We start from the raw sequence: 25,421 nt of genomic DNA, 5'->3' as shown, positions 1-25,421 counted from the left end.
CTTCCAGAAACAAGAAAAACACTTATTTTATACACAGATACATTTTAAATTATATTGTTAAATAGGTAATAAGTTAAGATGATTTGATAGGTGATAAATTTAGCATTCTTTCAGCATAGCATCTGATAAATTACTTTTAGATTCCAATATTTTATTTTATTGTTTCCTTTAATTAAAACAGATGCTTCTAAGTTCATCTTTAATATTTATATCAAATGTATGTATTTATAAACGTAAAATATGTTTGTATAGTTCAAAGAAATACATAAAGAGAAGCAAATACCAATACACCCACCACCCAGCTTAATAAGTACAACATTACCACTACTTTAGAAGCCCCCTCAGGATCCCTCTCTAATTGTATACTCCTCCTTCCCCCTAGACTTAACAATGATATTGAATTATTCCTCAAGCAGGTTTTTAGCAGGTTTTATATATGTATGTTTTATTTTATATGCATATAATATATATACCTTTATATACATTATTTTATATAAATATAAAAATATTTAAATAATATATTTATGTAAATATGCATTTTATATCTATTATTTTTAATAAATATATTTGTATTTTATAAGTTAGGTTCAATAATTATATACATATTTTATTATGTATATACATAAACATTTTATTTTATATATAAAACTATAGTGACAGAAAGCAAATCAGTGGTTGCCCAAGGCTGGGCTTGGAAACAGGGCAAATGGGCCTAAGGAAACTTTCTGAGGTAAGAGAAAGATTTTAAAACTGTTATCATTGAATTGTATTCTTACAATAAATAAATTTTATGGTTTACAAATTATACTTAAAAATCTGTAAAAAAAAAAAATACATACATAGATTTCACAATCTCCTTTGGGAAACCTCTGTGACTAGCCCAGGCAACATTTGCTTACATTCCTGTTACAGTACTTATCAAATCAGGCTACACTGCTTGGCCTATTTTCAACTAGAGTTTAAAGCTCCTAGAGGACCAGAATGTTTTTTCAATCCTGTATCACTCTCTTCTACAACCTATCCCATTACAACCTAGAGCAGTGTTTGAACTTCTCTTGCTTATTGAGAAGGTGTGACATTGCATAATACCCTGATGGAGGAGCAAAGGCAGTAAAGAGAGTGTGGGGTGAGGTGCACAAGCTCAGGACCCTCACTGTCAGGTTCAACTGTAACTGCACTGCTGGTAAAAGTGTAATCTGAGGCAATTTATTTAATCTTCTGTGCCTCAGTTCCCTTATCTATAAAACTGAGACGATAGATTATCTCCTTCAAGATAATCTATCCTTCTATCCTTATACTATAAGGAATGAATAATATAAAGCATTCAAAACAATGCCTAACTAACAAGCATAAAAAAAGGTACTGGACATCATTATCACTAGGAAAAAGCAAATTAAAACTGTAATGATATACCACTATACATCTACCAGAATGTCTAAAAATGACAAAGTCTGAAAATACCACCTGTAGACAAAAGGTGTAGAGCAACTGGAATTCTCATCACTGCTGCTGGAAGTGAACATTCACTTTGGAAAACTACTAGCAGTTTCTAAAAAACTTAAAATACACCTACTCTATGACCCCCCCAAATTCATTCCTATGTATATATCAAAAAGAAATAACAAAACACAAACACATAAAGTCTTTTACAAGAATACTGATAGCAGTTTTATTCATAACCCAAAACTAGAAATTCAAATGTCCATCAGCAGAAAAAATTGATAAATTTTGGTATATTCATAAATGGCATACTACTCAGGAAAGAGGAAGCAAACTACATAACACAAAACATAAATGAGCCTTTAAAACATTATACTGAGCAAATAAGTCATGTGCAAAAGCGTATATGCTATATGATTCCATTAGAATGAAGGTCAGGAACAGGCCAAACTAATCTCTGGTGATAGACTTCAATATAGTGGTTGTCTTGTGAGAGGGGAGTATTGCCTGGAAAAGTGCAAAACAACTTTCTGGGGTGATGAAAATATTGTATATCTTGATCTGACTCGTAGCAGGGCTGAAAAAAATTTATCAAGCTGTATACATTTTTTTTTTTACTTTATAAATTACACCCAATAAAATACTCAGCATGAAAAGACTTTTTCCTCCAATTAAAATGTTTTTTCAGTTTTTAAAAGATGTTAAAAAAAAAAAAGTATCTGCCATGTAGTAAGTATGCAGTCAAAGTCTTCCACTATTATCAGTTCAAGCTGGCTAATCTGTTAGAGTGGATAGGAAATAATCATGATCAAATGTGGCTGAGGAAAAAATTAAACAAAACAAACAGTCTCTCAAAGAAGGGGAAGAAAACAATTACATCCACTCTCTCTGCTGAATTGAGAATTTCCTGTAAAGTACATGGATTACTATCTAGTTTGGACCTCTTTGATATTGCCTCTTGCATATTGCTCTTAGAGAAGTTTAGGGATTTTATCTGTTTTTTTAAAAACATTTACTTTTACCAGGACAACCAATTAAATGCTTTTAAATATTACTCAGATTTTTCTATTGACTTTTAAATTATACATGAACTTTCCCTTTTAGGCCCATACTGAATACTATATATATAATATGTATATGTATATATATATATGTTTATATATATGTATATGTGTTTATATACATATAAAAATAGGTTTTCTATTTTTTAATATGATCTTGAATTTAATTGTGTGGTGATGACTAAGTTCACTCATGGTGGGGATAAAATAAACATGGACTATTATCTTCAACCTATGTTTGTGATCCTGCACTTAAAACTTTAAGGTCATGTTAATGTAGCAGCTAGAGGTAAACTTAATTGTAACTGTGGAAGGTGGGATGCCTTTCGAATACCACTTTGAAATGTTTTCAGTGGATCAGGTAAAATAAGGTAAAAGCTAAGTCAGGTGCGGAGGGATATGTGTGCATGTGTAGGTGTGCCCCCAGCATTCCTATACTAGGAAATTATTTGATGATTATACAGTTAGCAATACTCACCTTAGTCACTTGATGCTCAAGACATTCCATGAAACAACCAGAACCTGCTACGCATTTTCTACATTTCCAACAACGAAGAATACTTATTTCTTCTTGATTATGATTTTTAGTTATCAATTCTTTACTTCTCTTCATCTGTGGGAAAAGTAATGCAATTTTAGAATGTTAAACCGTGTCAGATTAAACTTGATTTTCTAAACCCTTTGAACAGCATTAGCTACATGAGGACCAGAAAGAAGAGAATTATCATTTATTGAGGTACCTACTAGTCTTAGGCTAGGGGTGCTCTATAAACTATATCCAGGATTAATTCTGATAATGATGTATTATATTAGTGACTACCAGCTTATTTTATTTTTGCAGAACATTTTGTCTATTTCTTTCCATCTGTTCTCACTCAAAGTGGTAAAAGGTAAGAACAGTTAAATAAGTTACTCCAGTAACTTTAAAAGTCATAACAAAGAACTATAAATAATCTTACAAATAGGATGTTTTGAATAGCCACAGCATTAAATTTTAAATATAACAGGATTTATTGAGTTGTAGTTAATTCTGTGAAAATTAGAAGTAATTACTTCACACGGGTCAGAATGGCCATCATTCTGGAGAAAAGGGAACCCTCTTGCACTGTTGGTGGGAATGTAAATTGATATAACCACTATGGAGAACAGTATGGAAGTTCCTTAAGAAACTAAAAATAGAACTACCATATGACCCAGCAATCCTACTACTGGGCATATACCCAGAGAAGACCATAATTCAAAAAGACATATGCACCCCAATTTCATTGCAGTACTATTCACAATAGGCAGGACATGGAAGCAACCTAAATGTCCATCAACAGAGGAATGGATAAGGAAGATGTGTACATATGCACAATGGAATATTACTCAGCCATTAAAAGAAACGAAATCAGGTCATTTGTAGAGACGTGGATGGACCTAGAGACTGTCATACAGAGTGAAGTAAGTCAGAAAGAGAAAAACAAATATTGTTTACTAACGCATATATGTGGAATCTAAAAAAATGGTATAGATGATCTTATTTGCAAAGCAGAAATACAGACACAGACGTGGAGAACAAACGTATGAACACCAAGGGGTAAAGGGGGGTGGGATGAATTGGGAGATGGGGATTGACATATATACACTATTGATACTATGTATAAAATAGATAACTAATGAGAACCTACTGTATAGCACAGGGAACTCTACTCAATGCTCTGTGATGACCTAAATGGGAAGGAAATCCAAAAAAGAGGGGATATATGTATATGTATAGCTGACTCGCTTTGCTGTACAGTAGAAATTAACACAACATTGTAAAGCAACTGTACTCCAATTAAAAAAAAATTACTTCAAATTAATGGGAAAAATCCTGTATCCTAAATGCATTAATTTCTCTTGTATATTATACTCAGTGGAACAGTTAACTATACTACATCTTGTGCTATGTGCAAAGACTTAGATAATAACCCTACCAATTTTTTAGTCTATTTTTATACTTGAGATTTTATGTCAGTACTGTGATTCAGACCAATTTGGGAAAACAGTTTCATACTAATAAGGATTCCAAAATAGGTGCAGTGTATTTAATAACCTGCCTGGTAACTACTCATTATAAAGAAAAGAAATGTTATTTTATTAAGCTGTCCACAAGGGCCTGCCTAGCTCCCTGGCCACATTTCCTCATTTGTTAGATCTTTAATATTTCATTTATTCAACAAACATTTACTGAGAGCTAACCATATGCCACACAATGAGTCAAACTCTGGGGGCACAAAGATGAGTAAAACTTATTTTTCGTCACAGACCTCACTATGCTATAGATCAATAGTTTTCTACCCTAGCTCATAGAATAACTTGAGAAGTTTTACAAAATAGTGATGCCTAGGCCAGGCCCCACTCTTAGAAATTTTGACTTATTCTGAAATGGGGAGGGAGTTAGGAATGGGTACTTTTTATTAAAAAGTTCCCCAGGTGATTCTATAGTGTGGTCAGGGTGAGGACAGGCTGTGTTAATACACAAACAATTAATTAAGATGTAACAGCTGAAGGGACAAGAGAGGGAACATAGATGGACTTCAACCAAATTTAAAGGAAGGATTTGAAGAATTCTGCCTGGAAGGGCACAGCATGCCCCTCTTGCAACCTATCTAGCTCTGTCTGACCTTCAGGTGCTAGGCAGCAGTTCAGTCTCCACTGACATCTTCAGAACCCATCCTTAGCCCAGTTGCCACTCTACTTGAGCTTTGTCCTCAATGATCATCAATAATATCTTAATTTGCAAGTATTCTGACCTCCCCCTGCTTTCATCATTGTTGATGCTCCCCTCCTTAGCTTCATTAGCACTCCTTTCATCTCTCAGTCGTCTTCCTAGTATCTTCTATCCTCATCTCCCTTTTAAACACCAATGGTTCTCAACCAGGAATGGGGACTGCAGGGAGGGATCACATCGGAATCAACAAGGGAGAAACTCCATATCCGCCTATGTTCTTCCCTTCCCTGAGATCCATACACACCTCCCCACTTCTCCCCTCCCCTCAGGGCTGTTCCATGCCCTCTTGGTGTGCAAGCATGTAGTTAGAAAAAGCCCTATTGGTGATTCTAATAAGTTTTCACTGAGAATTATACTCTGTGTGACAACTCTTTTATGGCAATGATTTTTAAATCTATACATCTAGTTTGATCTTATTCCAAAGCTCTAAGACCAATATTTTCTAATTCTGAATGTCAAATGCTATCTCTACATGCATCTCCTTTAGGGCCTTTGTACTGGCTGTTCGCTCTGTCTACTCTGTACGGTAGCCACTTGTTAGATGTGTTATTAAGCGCTCGAAATGTGGCTAATCTGAACTGAGATGCACAGTAACAGTAAAATATACACTGAATTTTGAATACTGTGTAGAAAAAAAGAATGTTAAATATCTTAATAGTTTTCATATTTATTTCATGTTGAAATCAAAATTTTAATATACTGAGTTAAATAAAACATATTGTAAAAATTAATTTCACGTTTCTTTTTACTTTTTGAATGTGGCTACTGTAAATTTTTAAATTACATATCTGTCTTGTATTATACTCCTACTGGACAGCACCTGTCTAGACCTCCTAGCCCCAGGTCTTTGCATGGTTGGCTCTCTTCTTATCATTCAGAGGTCAGCTCACATTCATGTCCTCATAGGTATGGTATAAGAAGCACCTGGGGAGTTTATTTAAACGTATGTCACAGGGCCACAGTCCCAAGAATTCTAATTCAATGTTTCTAGGGTGGGATTCTGCATATTTAACAAGCAACTAGGTGATTCTGTAACAGGTGATCTGAAGATCACACTCTGAGGGACAGAATACAGTCTAAGCTCCATTTGCAACAACATGGATAGACCTGGAGAGTATTAAGCTTAGTGGAATAGGTCAGACAGAGAAAGACAAATATGCTACCACTTATATGCGGAATCTAAAAGATAAAACAGATAAATGTATATAACAAAATAGAAACAGATTCACAGGTATAGAGAACAAACTAGTGGTTACCAGTGTGGAGAGGGAAAAGGAGAGGGGCAAGATAGGGGTATGGGATTAAGAGCTATGAACCACTATGTATAAAACAGATAAGCAACAAGGATATGTTGTACAGCACAGGGAAATATGGCCATTATTTTATAATAACTTTAAATAAAGTATAATCTGTAAAAATACTGAATCACTATGTTGTACACCTGAAACTAATATAACATTGTAAATCAACTATACTTCAATAAAAAAACATACAGTCTAAGCTTCTTAAGATGTCAAAAAAGGTCCTTTAGGTAGCACAAGGGATTCTTGTGATGGAACCGTTCTGTATCTGATTGTGGTGTTGCTCACATGAATCTACACAAGTGATAAAATCACATATAACTAAATACACACACACATGAGTACATGTAACTGGTAAAATCTGAATAAAGTAGATTGTTTGAAGGGTATACAGGATTGCTCCATGAATCTATAATTCACAATTCACAATTGAATCTACAACTATTTCAAAGGAGATGCAAGAGGGAAGAGATATGGGAACATATGTATATGTATAACTGATTCACTTTGTTATAAAGCAGAAACTAACACACCATTGTAAAGCAATTATACTCCAATAAAGATGTTAAAAAATAAATAAATAAATAAAATGCAAAAACAAAAAACCTTTACCGCATACATTAAAGACTCAAAATTTTAAAAAGTCATAATATTTTTTACCACTTAACTGTCCTGACATACTTGTATAATCCTCTATATTTTTTCATTATATTTTTAGCTGCATACGTTTTGATTGCCTCTTCATATGACAACTTTGCAGTGTTTTCTACAAAGAGAATAAAAAGATCATTTAGTCTTTCCTCTTTAAAAAACAAAAAGGCCCTTTACCCTTTTAAAATCCAACTCCTAACTAGCTCTCAAGTCTTGGTGTCCCCTCCATGAACACACCACACCAATACTATGCAGATCTTTGTGCATTTCCCTAAAAATACCTTTTTCTGCTTTCCCACTTTCAAATCTGCTGTTCTCTCTTCCTGTAATATCACTTCCTTTTCCTTTGACTTATTTAAGAAATACTTTTCATCCTTTAAGGCTGAGCTCAAAATTTTCTTTTACAGATGCTCCCCAGAAAACTACACTTCCTCCCTCTTCTGTGTTCCCATGGAACTTTGCATGTACCTCTACAGTAGCACTAGTCAAGTTGTATTACACTTATATGTGTCTATGTGTCCTATTAATTTAATGGTGAGGTCCTAAAAAGCACCATGTTCTATTCAAAGCTGCATTTTTACAATCAAATATTGTACCTGGCACCAAAATGACAGTCAACAAGTGTTCGCTGAAATCAAATCAACGAGATCTGGCAGCTCAACTTACAAAAATTCTTTTTCCCATACCAATTATTAAGTATGCCTGCCTAACCAGCGGGGCAAACCAAATAGAAGTCCTTTAGCAAGGGATGTGAGGAGCCCAAGGGAAGAAATAAAGCTGTGTTTATACATATCTGAACTTGAAAGGAGAACTGGAGACTACACTACAGTGATATATTTATAGGACATCTGAGGTGGCTTCTTTCAGAGAATTTATGCTAAAAGAAGACGTCAAACATGGTAAATGAACCTATTAACAAAATGGTAGTCTTTGAACTGATTTGAATACAGCCTGGTTGTCAGACGCTAACTCAAATCCATCCCTAACTCCAGCTCCCTAGACACTAGTATGGGTTCTAGAAAATAAGAAGCTGTACAAGTAAACACCTGAAAATTCTGTTTTTTGTTGGGGTCTAAACAATTTTGAGCAGATACACCAAATGGCTTTAACACTCTGAGGACCTGGGGGCAGCAACTAGAGAACTAGCAAAGCAAACAGAGGAGTGACCTTGGGAAACAGTAAAACAACATGAAAATGAACTTACTGCTGAACACATATGAATGTCTCACAATGCTCGGAAATACTTGGAAGGATTCTGCAGAGAGTGCTGGGTTCTGAGCCAACAAATGCGAATAACAAACTATAAAATTCTGGTATTACTGTTCATAGGACTGTGGTGCAACTTACAGACTGATAAGGTCTAAGAAATTCAGGTATAGTAGTCTGCTTTTCTTCCAAATCCTGTTCCTCATCTCTTACTCCAGTTCTCATCAGATCAGATACATGTGTTTTTCTAAAATGGGGTGCTCCCTTGGGCCCTAGTTCTTCCCACCTATGTCACAGTCTTTGTTATGGTAACGTTCTTGGCTCCTGCCAAAGCTTGGTCTCTCGGACCAAGCTAGCTGCTAACATCTGCTTGATTTTCTCCATATTGCCCGCTCATAGATTTCCTCTTGCCATACTTCACTACTTATCCTGATATTCCTGTCACTTTCTAGTATTTCCTCAACACAGTGGGCATATGTAAAGTAACGTTTGGCTGAGTTATGCATATCTCTCAAATATTGACCTATTGCATTACAAAATATCAAAAAAGTCACATTTGTTAACATTACCACCAACCTCAGCCAAAACTTCTTTAATTATTGGGCAGTAGTTAAGCTCATAGCAGTGGATACAAGTTTTTCAAAGTGCTAATTTTTGTTTAAAATTCAAATTTTATCACTTGCAACAAATATCACCAAATATCCATGCCTGAATAACCATAGTTTGTCATTCAAGTAAAAATGGTGTGCTGTGGAAAGGTGGATAGTTCAGCTCTCAACTAAAACAACTGAACAAGGGCTTTTCTTCAAGACTACCCACCATCAGCATTCAGTGTACTACAGAAGTGCTTTATGTATTCTTCCCATTTTTTTTCACATGGAATATTAAAAATATATGTACTGAAGAGTAAAGATTTAATAAAATCAATATTATTTACTGCTTCAATAAACCAGTTTTTTTAAAAAAATAAATTTTTATTTATTTATTTTTGGCTGCATTGGGTCTTTGTTGCTGCGTGCGGGCTTTCTCTAGTTGCGGCGTGGGCTACCCTTGGTTGTGGCATGCGGGCTTCTCATTGCAGTGGCTTCTCTTGTTGTGGAGCACAGGCTCTAGGCTTGCGGGCTCTAGAGCGCAGGCTCAGTAGTTGTGGCACATGGGCTTAGCTGCTCTGCGGCATGTGGGATCTTCCCGGACCAGGGCTCAAACCCATGGCCTCTGCATTGGCAGGCGGATTCTTAACCGCTGTGTCACCAGGGAAGCCCAGGGTTTTTTTTTTAACTGCATGTGTATGGCAGTGAAGAATAAAATGGCTACTAATACTGTTTGTCACCACTGCCTTGATTCTGCTAAAGGACCAGAAGCTTTACTCTATTGCTTTTCCATAATTAATGAAAATGTTAACAGAGCAGAAAAGGCAAATAACATCTTAGTATTACCAAGAATAGTTTGACCTGACTCTCTGTGGTCCACCAGGGGATGTGGGCCACATTTTGAGAACTGCTACTTCAGTTCAGCAAAACAGCTGTCCCAAAAATGTTGCCTATGAAAATCTTATTTTCCACCAATATCCTTTAAAATATCTAAGAAGGATAGGTGGGTCCCCATGGAGAAATATATTTATAACAAAGTTTATAACAATTTATGAAATTTTCTATAAAGTCAACTACTGGAATTATAATCTACACAAAGACGTTTCATTCCTTCATCTGCCTTTTGCTACTTACAACTTTTTTATGGTAAAAATCAGCATTTGGCACAGGTCAAATTCTACACTCCTGGGTCTCCAAGGTTTGCTCACCTTCTTTTTATTCATGGATTTAAACTTGAGATGAAGTGGACAAAATATAAACTACTAAAATGTATCTAAAATTAGAAAATAAGAATAAACCAAAAAGACTTTAAAAATTGAAATAGACCTCAAATATCTTCTCCAAAACTCATAAAAAATAGGGGGGGGGGGGATCCAGGCAAAAATGATCTAACTGGCAAATTTTTCCAACTCTTTAAGAAATGGATAATCTTTGTAACTTATATAATTGTGGTGGCCAGAAAATATAAAAGGAAGATGAGCTTTGCAAATAAAACATAACCTTGACACACTAACTAGACAAGGAGATATAAAACTAGACAAAGAGAGTATAAAAAAAGAAAATTACATACCAATCTATTTATGAACACAGATGATAAAATCCTAAATAAAATATTAGTCATGAAATCCATCAGTGATGTAAAAGAATAATACATTTTAGCCAAACAAGATTATTTTCAGGAATTCAAGGATGATTCAAAATGAAAAAAAAAAAGTCCTATATATTTTACAAACTGTAAGATTAAAAGAAAAATAACACAGGACCACCTCGAAAGATGCAAAATAAAACTTTTGGTAAAGTTCAACATTTAGTCATGATAAAAAGACAGCAATACTTAGCATCCTAGAAACAGAAGGAAATTTCATTAACCTGATAAAGAAAGGGCTTACTGAAAACCTTAGCAATTATAACACCTGATGGTAAAACTTTAAAAGCATTCCATGAAAATTAGGAAGAAAACAGAGACAATGATGCTATTTTTCATATTATTCAGCTTTAGAACACAATAGAAGAAAAGTAAATAAGAGGTATAAGGATTGGGAAGATTTAGCAAGTGAAAAAGAAATTAAGTGCCTGTGACACCATTTTTCTTTTTTGGGCTGCAGATGTTTCCACCTTCTTAGAACTACATTGCTCATTTCTAACGTACTATTAGTTTCTCAGTCTGGGCGCTCATTATATAGGTGTGCTCACTTTGTGAAAATTCATCAAGCTGTATGCTTGTGATATGTTTATGTTTCCATATGTATCTTATTTCATCAGCATAATCCCATACTTGCCTCTGTTTGAGAAGAGTGGGTAAAGAATTCTCAATATGGAGCAATGTCTACAGTAACAATTTTCATCATCTGGTCCTGGTTACACTGTCAGTGTTTATGATACATGGAAGTCAAGGAATTCCATCGACAGAAGGAATCAGAGATGTATTTCCCTACCTCTGCTTATAGGGGGATTACTTATCCACCACCAAGGAAAAAATGGAGAATGGGGAAGATGTAGGAATGTGTCCCTGCTGCTCTCTCATTATAAAAGTGACATATGTCAAAGATCAGCTTATATGTGGATAAACGGTCCCAGCTCCTTTCATGACCAAAGAATTGGTTAAATGCTAAAGAGTTTGGAATCCAAATCCTACACAATTGGAAATGGGTCAAGATACAAAAATCCAATGTAAAGATCTCTCACATAGGGACAACACTTCTGTATTTTTGTATTTCATGCAAAGAATTTGAATGTGAAGTATTCCAACTTTTCTACCGTAACAGTAAAGGAAGAAAATTTTAAGCTACTGTTTTCCAGCACTTTTATCATCTTTACATATCAATATCTAATTATTTGGACAGAGAGAGGGAAGAATGAATAGGTAAAACATAGGAGAATTTTAGGGCAGTGGAACTATAATATAGTGGTGGGTACATGACATTATACATTTGTTAAAACCTATAGAACTATACACAGAGTGAACCCTAATGTAAACTATGGACTTTAGTCAAAAATAATACATCAACATTCAATCATGAACTGTAAAAAGTGTATCACACTAACACAAGAGGTTAATAATAGGAAAAACTGTACAGGGGAGAGGGAGTATATGAGAGCTTTCTATACTTTCTGTGCAATATTTTTGTAAAGCTAAAACTGCTCTAAAAGTGTCTTAATTAAAAAATATAATTATTTTGACATATAATAGCATTATCTACTCAAAGTTATTAATATTCATTAACAAATGGGAAAGTATACTTTTGTCTTGTTTACTTAAATGATTGAAAATAGTTCTTCCTTTGAAATCTGACATTAACATTGGTTTTCTAAATGTAAGAAAAACTTCTACCTTGTCAGTATGATACCTGTATTAGTTTACTTGGGCTGCCATAACAGAATACCACAGACAGGGTAGCTTAAACAATAGAAATTTATCAGTTCTGAAGGTTGGAAATCTGAGATCAGGGTGACAGAAGTTTTGGGTTCTAGTGAGGGCTTTCTTTCTAGCTTGCAGATAGCCACCTTCTTGCTATGTCCTCACACGGCCTTTCCTCTGTGCATGTGCACTTCTGGAGTCTCTTCCTCTTCTTATAAGGACAACAGTCCTACTAGATTAGGGCCCCGCCCTTATAAGCTCATTTAACCTTAAAGGCCCTATCTCCAAATACCATCATATTGGGGGTAAGGACTTCAATATATGGATTTGGGAGGGAGACAATTCAGTCTATAACATTCCTCCCTCTTGTCCCCAAAATTCAGGTCCTTCTCACATGCAAAATATATTCACCCTATCCTAACAGTCTCAAAAGTCTTAACCCATTCCAGAATCTACTCCAAGTCCAAAGTATCATCTAAATCAAGTGTGGCTGAGACTTGAGGTATGATTCATCCTGAGGCAAAATTCCTCTAAGTTGTGAAACTGTGAAAACAGAAAAATTATGTACTTCCAAAATAAAATGGTCGGACAGGCATAGGATAGACATTCCCATTCTAAAAGGGAGAAATCAGAAAAAAGAAAGGAAGGATGACAGGTCCCAAGCAAGTCCAAAACCTAGCCAGGCAAACTACATTAGACTTAAGGCTCAACAATAATTCTCTTTGGTTCAATGCTTTGCCTGCTGGGGCCCACTATGGTGGTGGCTTTGTCTTCTGCCCACTGGAATGGGTGGCCTCATGCCCTTGGCCATGGGAGGCGGCTTTGCCCTTGAGGCCATGTACAGGGACATGGTCTGCTGAAACTAAGAGGGTGACTCCACTTTGAAACTCAGGAGGAGACAACTTTACCCTCTGGACCTGTGTCTCTGGGCCTATGCAGGCAGTGGCAGTCCTGATGATCTCTGAATTATCTTCAGGGTCATTTTTCCCTTTTCTTGAAGGATAAAACATATCTGCAGCCAATTCAGTCTAGAACAGTACCTATAAGACCCAAGCCAGTCTTCTCAATTTTGACATTATTAGAAAGCCCATGTTTTATTGTATGTCTTTCCTTTTATAGAATTCATAGAATAAAATCCTGTGAAAAATATTGAGTTCAAAATTTCTCAAAAGGTAAAAATCATGCTAGTGAACAAGATAGAAAAATCAAAGGTGAAATGGCCAAAGAATCTGGAGCTCCCTTATCAATTATCTATATATTTCTTAAAAATTGGAACAAGGTATAAACAAAAAGCCAACGGAGGTAAAACTGATAAAAGTGTGGAAGGAGCAATGCATACCAAATTAGAAAATAAAACACTAAACTGAATTAGCCAATTCAGACCATTTCAAGGCAAATAATATTTCTAAATTTTAGGTTTGTTAGTTTGTTTTTAAGGAAAAGCTAATGAAAATGCACTACAGATAAAGGCTGCTGTCAACCTTGACTCTCAATACCATGTTACTACAGCTAAATAATGAAGCATCTATATCTCTTATCTCTGCTGAAGATTGGTTTGAAAGTAGGAGGTCTATGGATACATATGCCAATGGGAGCACATTGAATGCTGATTAGATGGGATACCTCTTTAATGTGCAAACAAACTAGACATGAGCTCTTACAAAGGAATGATACCATGGAGAAAAATACAGACTGTCAGTCTTAGTCTGTTGCAATGATGATAGTAGTAAAAAGCCAGAACTATTTGAGGAAATTTGAGTATTTCTTTTATATACACACCTTTCCTGTATATATAACGTTAACAAAAATACACTGATGTCTGGCAGGATTTTGGAGAGAATGACTTCTAAAATCAGAGAGAAAATTACTTGCAGAAAAGGAATATTCTATTACTGATTGAGATATCCTGCCCATACCCCCTGGGGCCTTATATTAACGATGTGTATATACTTTTCTTTGCTTAAAAAGCACCACGTTGCATTTGTAGCCATTAGACTGAGGCACAATTTGTCACCTAAAGGTTGTAAACTGGAAGTGCTTGGTAGATTATGTCTCCATGAAATAAGAAGCAGTTATTTCTTTTGTAATATAAAGAAATGTTCTCAGTGTAAAAGAAATCTCACTGTTATGTAGGACAAAGTAACCTCAGAAGTAATCCACAAATGTTTTGCAGAAGTGGGCTTTGAAACCAATGATTGTTCACATAAACAGAACATCACATGTAATAACTCTGTTGGGAATATGCTGCACAGATATTGGTTATTTTGTAAAATTGATACCATGTCAGCTCCCCCTGCTGATGCTGAATCTTCTTGATGTGTGTTGTGAACACAGAAGAACTGGAATAATATGTGCTCAACTCCAAGCAGATACAGAAAAGAAGCATTAATAACACTGCAATCAATGGTCTGTGAAAAACTGCAAAAATATAAGTAACTGAGTTTCAAAGCAGCAGTCACTACACTTGTTTGCAAACTGTTTAAGAACACATCAGGACCTGAAAATTAATCTTACATTAGGCAGAAATTAAAACAGGGTTTTACAGATATAACTAGAGTCCTGTGGAATTTATATGCCTTATGTGGTTCAATAGATATTTTTAGAACATGTATTATTTAGTGAAAGCTGGCTTGTAATTCAGGATCCCTCTTAACACTAGCTTTCAATCTTTGTCAAGGGTATCAGATACTTTACAGGTACAAATAGGAGGCTGGATCAGGTGATTTCTAAACTGTCAATTCTATAATTCTAGACTTGGTAGCTTCAGTGACTAAAATGGCAATTGAAGCCTCCAATTTATTAACTCTACAACTGTCTAAATCACAAATTACAGAGAGACACCTCAATTTTCTTCAATAATTGTTGGTGTTACATACTTCAGGGTTGAACATGATAAAGTCAACTTCAACAACTTTAACTGTTTAAATGGTTCTGCATACACTTTAGTGTTCACATCGAGAAACATTTTTCTTGGAAAGCACCCAACTTCTGTTGACAAAGAATTATTCAGTAGTTCAAACTACCTTATCACCATCTGGTCACCTCTACCCACCCTCCCTTTTCTTCCCTTCTACCTCCCCTGGGCTTGCTGAACTCTTAGGCATAATACAATGCATATTCTACCTTAAGGAGAAAAGGTAATAAAATTTGATGCTGTAGTAGCTACCAAGTTCTTTTACACTCTCACATAGCTTCTTAAACTACACACTACACTTGAAGTTGAATACCATCTCTTTATTCTTTTAAATTTCTCCTTTCCCCTCTTCTTTCTCACAAACATACCTCAGACACTCAGTCTTGAATGCTCACTGCAGTCTTTGAATCCAAGTGACACCTTTAAGAATTGTAAAAATATCATTGAAGAAATGTAGATACTTTGTAAATTCTGTATTTTGATTAATTTTGCTCATTTAAACTGCTACCACTCTGGTAAAAGAAGGAATGCATTCTAAAAATGGATGAAAGTAATAGTATGTAGCACCCAAATATTCACTTATTTCTCACATGCTACTTCCTTAGGAAGAAAATATATGAAAAGGTAGAAATTACATACAGAATTAATTGAGTTATGAGGAAAGCTAAAATATATTTTCAAAATGGTGTGTGTCTATTTGTTCTCATATGTAAATCTTAGAAATCACCATATGATGAGTCTACAAAGTTTTGTTCCGAGCAATAGGTATAGTCATATTTGGAGATTTTTGAGCAGACTAGGATACATCTGAACATATTTTTTAAAAAACTGCCAAAAATATTTCTGATTGGACCAAGAAGAGGCAGTAGCAAGAAGAAAATAAAACCAGGTGATTTTTAAAAATTAATTTTAAGTTGTGTTTTGAGGCTACAAATATTCACTCATTCAGTGAATATTTACTGAGAACCTACTGTTTTGTCAGGGAACACACACACACACACAAAATAAAAATAAAAATAAAACATGTACTGTGAACGCATATGAGAGGGTAAGAGGGGTTCTAAGCCAGTTGGGAGAGAGAGAGAGAGTAGGCAAAATTGTCAGGGTTCTCAGAGGAAAGTATCTAATTAAAGAATTGATCCTGAGGTCAAATGCAGCCTTGTTTCCCCAGGTGCTTCTCAGGCTGATTTCTTAGAATGGAAAATAAGAGCTAAAACATATTTACTTTATGTAAAATATATTAATATGATATGAAGCATGGTCTTAACTGAAAGCTGATAAGAAGTAAGTTGTGGAACTCACCATGCTTTTATTGGATGGCTATATTCTTTTTGATGGGTCAAGTATCAATAATCAAAAAAGGATTCAAATGAGAAATTGGTAACAAAAATAAGCACACTGGCTTCAAAACCCTTTTTTCTTCTGGGCAAAGGTGTAGTTACACAGAGATGCTTTTTGCTGGATACAGAGGCAGCTATACTAGGTTACTGTAAAAGATTGCTAGATAATGGAGACAAAAAAGTAGTAGGTATCTCCTAGCAGATAAAGCACTGACCTGGAAGCTAAGAAACTTGGGCTTGTTTATTTTACTTATTTATCCCATCATCTTACCCACAAACGGGTTTAAAGCTCTTGGCACTTTCATTGTTTGCTTCTGTCTTTCCTGAACAGCCTTTATCTTTGAATAGTTCATCTGTTACCTAAGCCTCTGTCTAGAACTCATGTCACTACACCACCAGGTATTATACTAATGTGTACGTTTGTTTCTTCCTCTAAGTTGTAAGTACCCAAAGAAAGGGCATAAGCAGTATCTCAAATCTTCATAGTCCTTTATAATACCACATGATGCTTTTTACATGCCTATATATGTTGTTGATTTGAATTAGAGGCAACTAATTTTCTTACTCTGGGCACTGAAAGGAAATTCTAACAGATCACATATAAACCACATTCTTCATTTCACATAAATTCACCTATGAGCCAATTCTATGACTAATTTCATTATACTGCATTACATGGGGAAAAAGTCCAATTTAGAGACTAAAATATAATTAACATTTTCATATGATTCTAGATGAATCAATAGCTTGTCCTAATATACAAGGTGCTTCCAAAAGATTCTGCCCCTGCACTACTAAACTCTTACTTACTCATAATTACTTAAGGTTAGAAAAGAAAAATTGGATAAAGTAGCACTTCTTTTTAAGCCACTTAGTTTCTGGTATTTTTTTCATTTCTATTATGGTTTATTACAGGATAGTGAATATAGTTCCCTGTGGGATACAGTAGGACCCTGCTGTTTATCTATTTTATGTATAGTAGTTTAAAGTAGCACTTTTTAAATGACTTACTAGATTTAGTTTTAAATAAGATTCTCTGAATATAAAGTGGAAATGTGGTTATGAAACTATCAATTTAACTCTCCTACTAGATAAACTCCATTATAATGGAAAAATGTTGCTACAGTAATCCAGCCAAAAGATAAGGCCCAGATTGGGGTGATAGCAGTGGTAGCGGTAAATAATGGTCAAATTCTGGATATACACTGAAGGTAGAACAAACAGGATTTCCAGACAGACTGAATATGGGGTCTAAAAGAAAGAGGAATCAAGGATGGCTCCAAATCTTTTGGCAATCTATTCAACTTTCACAAAGAACTGTTAAGTGTAAGCTGGATTCAAGAATCTGGAGTTCTGAAGAGTGTCTGAGTGGGAGCTTTAAATGTGGGCAGGTTCTCTAAAGCCATGAAAATGGATGAGATCTATAAGGTTGTTAAGTATGGATAGAGAAGAGAACAAAATCCTGAGCCCTGGGCTCACATAAATTTTCTGGAGATCTAAATTTCCTCTCAGTTATGTCTATTAACTTTCACTCATTTCCCCCTGAGTTTTGTAATTTTGGAATATGAATTCATCTTTACCATGAGACAACTATGGGACCTTGTTTGAGGACCTGCCCCTCCAGGAAGAACAGTTTCACATTGTATCTGCCAGGTGCTTGAGGAACATCACCAGCACAGGAATAGCTTTTAGGTAAGTTTCTTAGTTTGGGGCTCCTTGGATCACCCTGTTAATATTCAATATAAATCCAAGTACTAAAATCTGAAGTTAAGGATTCTCAGGTGATTTGGAGGATGTCAGAATTGAAAATGAATAAATATAGGAAAAGGATCTACAGACTATTTCTGGGTGAACAAATAGTTGGTGAGGAAAAATTCTTCAGTTTAAAGGTATCATGCTAATAAATGTAGGATGATTAACATAATCACCATTTACAACCCCTAATGAAATGATGGATTTAGGGGAAAGAAATCAATGGATACTAAAAACATTTGGAAAAAAGGATGATGGAGCATTTTATAATGTATGTGTAAGGCTGTTACCACCTGAACTCAAAGATCAATCTTAACATCACTCGAAAACAGGACAACTGTACTGGTTTGCTAGGGTTACCATAACAAAATACAACCGACTGGATGGCTTTAACAACAGACTTTTTTTTTTTTCCCACAGTTTTGGAGACTAGAAGTCTAAGATCAAGGGGCCATCAGGGTTGGTTTCTTCTGAGCCTCTCTCCTTGGATGTTAGATGGCTGCCTTCTCATGTGTCCTCACATGACCTTTCTTCTGTAGGCACATACCCTGGTGTCTCTTTGCAAGTCCAAATTTCCCCTACTTATAAAGACACCAGTCAGATTGGATTGGGTCCACCCAAACAGCCTCATTCCAACATAATCACCCTTTAAAGGCCTTATCTCCAAATACAGTTACAGCCTGAGGTACCTACTGGGAATTAGCTCGTCAGTATAAGAATTTGGGGGGATACAATTCACGTTATAACAACAACCAAACATCTTGTGCCTCCTGATGTAATGCAGCTGAAAATACTGAGCACCATCTCTAAAGTATTCTTAAAATAATAATAATAATAACCTGAACTGAATCAAACCTCTAAATCTAAGAACCACTTTATTTACTACATGAACAGAGGAATGTTGAAATGACACCATGAGGCTACAACCAGCCAAATACAGAATGTAGTTAATTCTACAACTTGGTTTTTTCAACAAATAAATTAATTTTAAAAGAGGGAGGAGAAACTTAAGAGATTTAAGATGTCTAACAAATGCAATGTGTAGACCTTGTTTGAATCTTGATTCAAACAAATCAACTCTAAAAAAATATTTTTGAGACAACCAGAGAAAATTATACATGAACTAGGTATTAGATGATATTAAAGAACTGTTAATTTTGTTGGACATAATATATAAAACTGTTGCTATGTTTTTTAAAGGTCCTTAGGCTAGAGGTAAATATTCTAATTTTGAGTATTTACAGGCAAAATTATATAATGTAGAAACAAATTATAATGCAGAAAAAAGAAACATGAATGGAAGAATAATAATAACTATTAAAGCTGATTGATGGATACATGATGATTCATTATGCCATTCCTCTATTTTTGTGTATGTTTGAAATTTTTCATAAAAAGTTTCTTTTAAAAAAAACTGAACAAACAGAATTTTCAGATGAGACTTTTCTCTACCATCTACTCAGAGACTAAGCCAATATAGACTTCCTCATAATCTCTGTGTCCGTGGATGCTGTTTTTTTTAAATCTACTGTTTAACTGAAAATGTTACCCTTCCCAAGTCCTGGCTTTACTCAGGGGTCTCAGTTCCCAACTGCCTGTCTCATGTGTACCCAAGGCCTTGGTCTCCTGTATAACTATGAGCATATTAGTGAGCCTAGCAACCTCACTCTAACACTAAGGGTAGTTTTTATGTCATGTGTCTGTTGCCAAGCTCTCTCCACCTTTCTTCTTTTTAGCTCCTGGGCTTTCTTTTACTTTGTTACAAGCTCATCTATGCATTTATGTAGTATATAATCAAATATTTCTAGAGAAGTTCTAGTATTTGTAGCATAGGTTTACAGGTTATCATAACCAGAAGCCTCCCCTCTGTTAACCACTGCAAGAAAAACTTCTAATTCCAGTTATTTGGCAATGTCACTCAGAGTTATGGTCATGTTCCTTAGGATTTGTTCTGAAAACATCAGAATTCTGAAGGGAAGGGGCAAAGGGAGAGAGGAGGATTAAAGTGGACTGAGGACAAAAGATACCTTGCCAGCTTTTTCAAAAAGGTAGAATGGGACAGAATCTCTCTAACAGGCCAAGGAAGAAATATGGGAAGAGGAAGATATTTCATCCCATACACTCTATAAACAATAAGCAAATGTGTGACCTCAAAAATTCCAGGCCAAAAATTATGGTTCTAATCACCAAGGCTTTACTTTTTGGAAATCTGAAGCATTTTATCCTCCACACTGAAGGCAGAGCCCTTGTTGAAAACACATAACAAATCATTACTTTCCTGCGCCCTTCAGGGGCTTCCTAGTGCTGACCAGGCTGCTGTCTGTCCTCAGCCCCAGTCTACTCTACAGTCCAGCAGTCCAGACTTCTTTCCACTCCTGCACTCCACTGGCTCACTCCTCCTGCTCCTATCCCTGGACCCCTGTAAAGCTTGCCTCTAGCCTCTAGGAAATAGAGCCATATCCTTCAAGTCTCAGCTTAAATGCCTCTCCCTGGAGAAGACAGGGGAGTGGGTCTTCCTTGACCTATTTTTTCCCCCAATGACCTTTCCAATTCTCCTTCAGAACATTCATCATGCTTTCAATTACTTGTTCCATGTCTGTCTTCCTTGCTGAGTTGCAAACTCCTTAACAGTTTATAACAGTGCTAGCACAGTGTTGGGCATTAATCAGTTGAATGAATTAGTGAATAAGTAAGCAAGCATAAGCAAGACAAAAAAAAAGGCATTCTTTCCTTACTCTGCTTAAAGTCAGGATACAACTTACTGGCATCACCAGGGTAAATTTAGCAAACACCACCAAAGGAAGCTGGTCTCAGCCTTATAATGCTTTTATAGAGACTGAATTTTAGAAGCTCCATTTTAGAATATGATCTGAGCTTCATGACATCTTATGTGGTTTGATGACTATATGTCACTGGATGTGTTCAAATTATTTATAATCCTCTTTATGAAGCTATCCATCAGAAAATAATACTTTTCTCTTTTTAATTAGGAATGGGACAGAAAGTAGTATACTCTCCATATTTTTTAAACTAAAATCTCTACATATACAACATGAATTCAAGTGGTTGGAATTATTTTAAATACTACTACTATTTTTGAAGACAGTGATTATTAAATGGCATTAGCTCCTTTAATCATCAGGACATTCCTGTGAAGTAGGGATTGTTAACTCCGTTTTATAAATGAGGAAACTGAGGCCTAGAGAAGTAAAGTAACTTCCCAAACTATCTCCTATCTCCATCATTTTATGAGGAGGAAGTTCCTATTTCTAGAATCTTGAGATTTCTAAGGACAAGAGGAGTGAGGTGGACTGAAGTCCTTACAGAGAGTTCAAAGTTGGGAAGGGGGAAAGTGCTCTCTATTAAGTCATTTACTGGAACAGAGAAGGCAACAAACATCATTGGCTGCCCTCCCCTATCTGCTGGCATCTTAGGCGACTACAGTAAGAAAAGCAGAAGGTAAGGCATGGAAGCAGTAACTAGCTCTAAGCTTCAAGATCTATATTGTCTTGATCAGCTTTTGGGTGACATCAGAAATACACTTCTTTAGCCATTCTAAAAATAAATCAGGGCTCAATAAGTTAACAGAATCCACAAAAACTGCACACACTCCTATCTAACCATATGAATTTTAGTGCATTTTACTTTTAACATTTGCTTTGCCTTTGCTTACTCCCCGCTTTTTTGGAATTACAGAATCTACATCATGATATACCCAATTTGCTATCATTTATTCTCCTGTTCTTATAAGTTTACCACTGTCTGGCAGCAAACGTTTCTGCAGACAGCTATTCTAAATAGTCCCTCAGCATGGATCTCCATGGAATTCAGTGACACTTAGATGGTGTGCTAAGACGAAGATCTGGTTTATAATCCTGAAACAGCCATGCTGCACCAGTTGTTTCTTCTGTCTTCCCATTCTGTGAGGTCCTTAGAGGCTCCTGAAATAGGCAGGGTTTAGCTTGCCTTCTTTAAATGCTTCCAGACATCTGAGGCACTTACCTATCCTACATTCTGAACAGCTGTTCTGACTCTCAGTAAATCCAATATCCACAGTTTCACAACAAAAATTTTAATGATTAGTAAGATCCCCTAACAAAATTGATTTAATTAGTGAAATTTCTTTCTTTAAAGTTCAATTTTTTGAGAATAATGTTATTTAAGAAAGTAGCCATTGCACTTTACCCTTCATACAAAATCTTATAAGGAACCTCAAAATATCAACCTGATAAAAACAATGAGGGGGTTAAATATTTCACTGTTTGCAGAACGCCTGGACACAAATTGAGCACTAGGGATATAAAATACCATATTCATGTGACTAATATATATCAAGTCTGAAATTTATGTTACATGCCAATTCCTTTCAATAATAAATCTTCCTTTGTCCCACAGTATTTCAGAGGTTTCATTTTAGATTGCTTTATTTCTTTTTCTTTCTATACATTTCAACCATGGGGGGTATCTACCAAGACTTGGTGTTAAACAGACAAGGTGAGGAAATTACCCATGGTCACTTTTCTGCCCACCTGCTCAGATCTACGGTGGCAGAGCTTGCTGATACACAAAGCACTCAGTCCAGTTTCCCTAACAGGCCTTCACCACCTGGTCCTCTGTTCTCTACTCTGTTCTTCACAAGGGGCATCTTGCACTATCCTTTATTGCCTGTTTCTCTGGGAGAGGAACTGGCGTGACCCGTGATGCTGCTATGTATTATCACCAGGGTTCTGTGTGTCTCAGGTCTCCAGATGCCCTGCAGCACCCACCACAAACGCCTTACATTCTGCCTAGTGGCTTCTTGGAATTTGCTGGGAACCCAGAAAGTGAACTGCCTGAATTTATCAGGCAGTCTGTATCAAGAGGTGAGGGTGGGATAGGGATTTGCAGGTGCTGACGTAGAGAAATTCCCTTCAATTGAGGACAATCTGCTTCTTAATTAAGGTTACTTCCCCCCAGCTTTAGTGTTTTAGGAGTTTTTTGCTTTTTGGTTTTGTGGTGAGTTTCCATTTTATTCTACATTTTCATAGGAGCTTTAAGAAAAATGAGAAAAAGCTACATTGGAAGCTGCTATTTAGATGCTGTTTTTGAACTGGGAAACTTTTTTACACAAATTGTTAAGGATTAATAATTTTATGTATATTCCAGTGATAAACTGTGTGGCATGTTTATTTCTTCATTTATTTATTTATACTCTACTTTATCTAGAAGGAATTTATGAAAGTAAGGAAGAGAGTTGCAAACCTTAGAAAGACCAAGGTTATGACTACATGTTGAGTCATAAAACGGTTTCAAAACACAGCAAAATACTGAAAAATTTTAAATACTGATATCTTTTAAAACTTCAGTATAAGAAAATACACACAAAATTAAGAGACAATCCACAGACAGGAAGAAGAAACTTATAAATATAAGCAAATGGTTAATATCTACAATGGATTCTACAATACAAATTCTTAAAAAGATAAATTTCCAACAGAAAAATTAACACAGAACATAAAACCACTATTGCCAGAAGAGGAAACCCAAATGGCCAACAATCATACGAAAAGTGCTCAACTTCACTAAAAATTAGGAAAATTAAAATTAAAACAAGATACCATTTCATGCCCATCGCAAGTCTGACAAGACCAAGTGTAAACATAATACAAAGCAACAACAAAAATCTCATAAACCACTATGGGGAAGTATAACTAGACACAAGTATTTCAGAAAGCAATTTGGCAAGATCTGCTAAGACAGAACGTATATATGTGGGTCTGCAGTTCTACTTCTAGGTTTGTATGTATTTAAGGAAATATTATATCATAAAAGAATGTTCACTTTAGCAACATTTTGTAGTAGCAAAAAATTAGAACAACCAACGGTTTCATCAATAGGAGATTTGACAAATTAATTTGTGCTCATTGATACAATGGAATATTATATAGCAATGAAAGTTGATAAACTAAAGCTACATGTATGTAGAAAAAATTCCAAAGTATGTTAAACAAGGAAAAAAAAAGGCTGCAGAAATATACATGGTGAAGAATAAAACACACAGCACAGTAATAGCTACAAAAAAATTAAAGCATGTGCAACAATGTTATAGTTTGTTTACTGATACATGTATATATAGCAAAAGTATAAAAACATGAATGGGAATGATAAATACCAAGTTTGGATAACGGTAACCTCTTCAAAGGGATCTAAGGGAGGCTTAAATTTTATCTGTAATGTATTTTTTCTTAAAAAAATCAGAAAAAAATAAAATGTTAATGTAAGGTTACATGGTGGAAACATGGGTGTTCATTACGTTATTCTCTATACTGTATATTTAAAAGGTTTTATATCTATATTTAAAATTTTAAATTTATTTGCCTTAATAATATGGAAACCACATATTTTGCATCCTATATCACGAGCACCTCTCAATGTGAAAAATCTAAAACATCTTTTTTGTTTTGAAGAGTCCATAAAGCAGCATTAGCTTTCCATTTGAGCCTTAATTACTGAAGAGTGCTACATGTACATTAAAGGGGGAGGGGGGAACTACGACCAAAATGATTACCTACCTGTGCTAGTGCTTCTCACATTTGTGCATCTGAAATATCTGAAAGCTTTTTAAAAGAAGAGATGTTCAAGATTTATCTTAAACCTGCTTGAAACAGAGTATCTGCAATGAGAACCACATACACCAAGACTGAAAACCACTGATCTATGAAAATGACACAAAGAGAAAAATGAGCAATCCTGACTAATTCAGACAAATCATGTGGTTAGAATGGTGAAGGGGCAGTTTTCCCAATGACTATGCAGACAGTTCTGTGTCTCCCACCTGGGCACTGTACAAGCAAAACACAAAATATGAAAAAATGAAATCACTGAGAAGACATGCGTAACGATACCACACCAGCTAACACCACAAAAGAGGGATAGTGGTTCTTATGAAATGCATCAACCATAAAATAAAGTGTTCTTGGATGTTAGTAACTGAATTAGACTAGAAAGAAATAAGTATGCCTTTTATGAAATAACGACAGCACAAAAAGGCTTACGTAACTGTAATCACTCTAG

The 25,421-nt window shown here is 35.4% G+C and overlaps 1 protein-coding gene and 1 pseudogene across 4 annotated transcripts in view; one reads left to right on the top strand and one right to left on the bottom strand.

Annotated features, from left to right (window-relative positions):
- RNF180 (ring finger protein 180) overlaps positions 1–25,421 on the bottom strand; it is a 294,055-nt gene that overhangs the window by 262,163 nt on the left and 6,471 nt on the right. For 2 of the 4 annotated variants that reach the window (XM_057541793.1, XM_057541791.1), the window contains exon 2: positions 2,980–3,114. In XM_057541793.1, the coding sequence (XP_057397776.1) occupies positions 2,980–3,114 (135 nt within the window). Of the gene's footprint in view, positions 1–2,979; positions 3,115–7,238; positions 7,324–25,421 lie in introns of those variants that run through there. The other 2 variants (XM_057541792.1, XM_007176043.2) reach the window with 2 other exon arrangements.
- LOC130707420 (diphthamide biosynthesis protein 3-like) lies at positions 11,387–11,616 on the top strand (annotated as a pseudogene).

This window comes from Balaenoptera acutorostrata, chromosome 2, assembly GCF_949987535.1.
Source record: "Balaenoptera acutorostrata chromosome 2, mBalAcu1.1, whole genome shotgun sequence".
Lineage (NCBI taxonomy): Eukaryota > Metazoa > Chordata > Mammalia > Artiodactyla > Balaenopteridae > Balaenoptera > Balaenoptera acutorostrata.
Note: the sequence above shows the minus strand (reverse complement) of the source record. Positions and strands in the feature narration are given on the sequence as shown.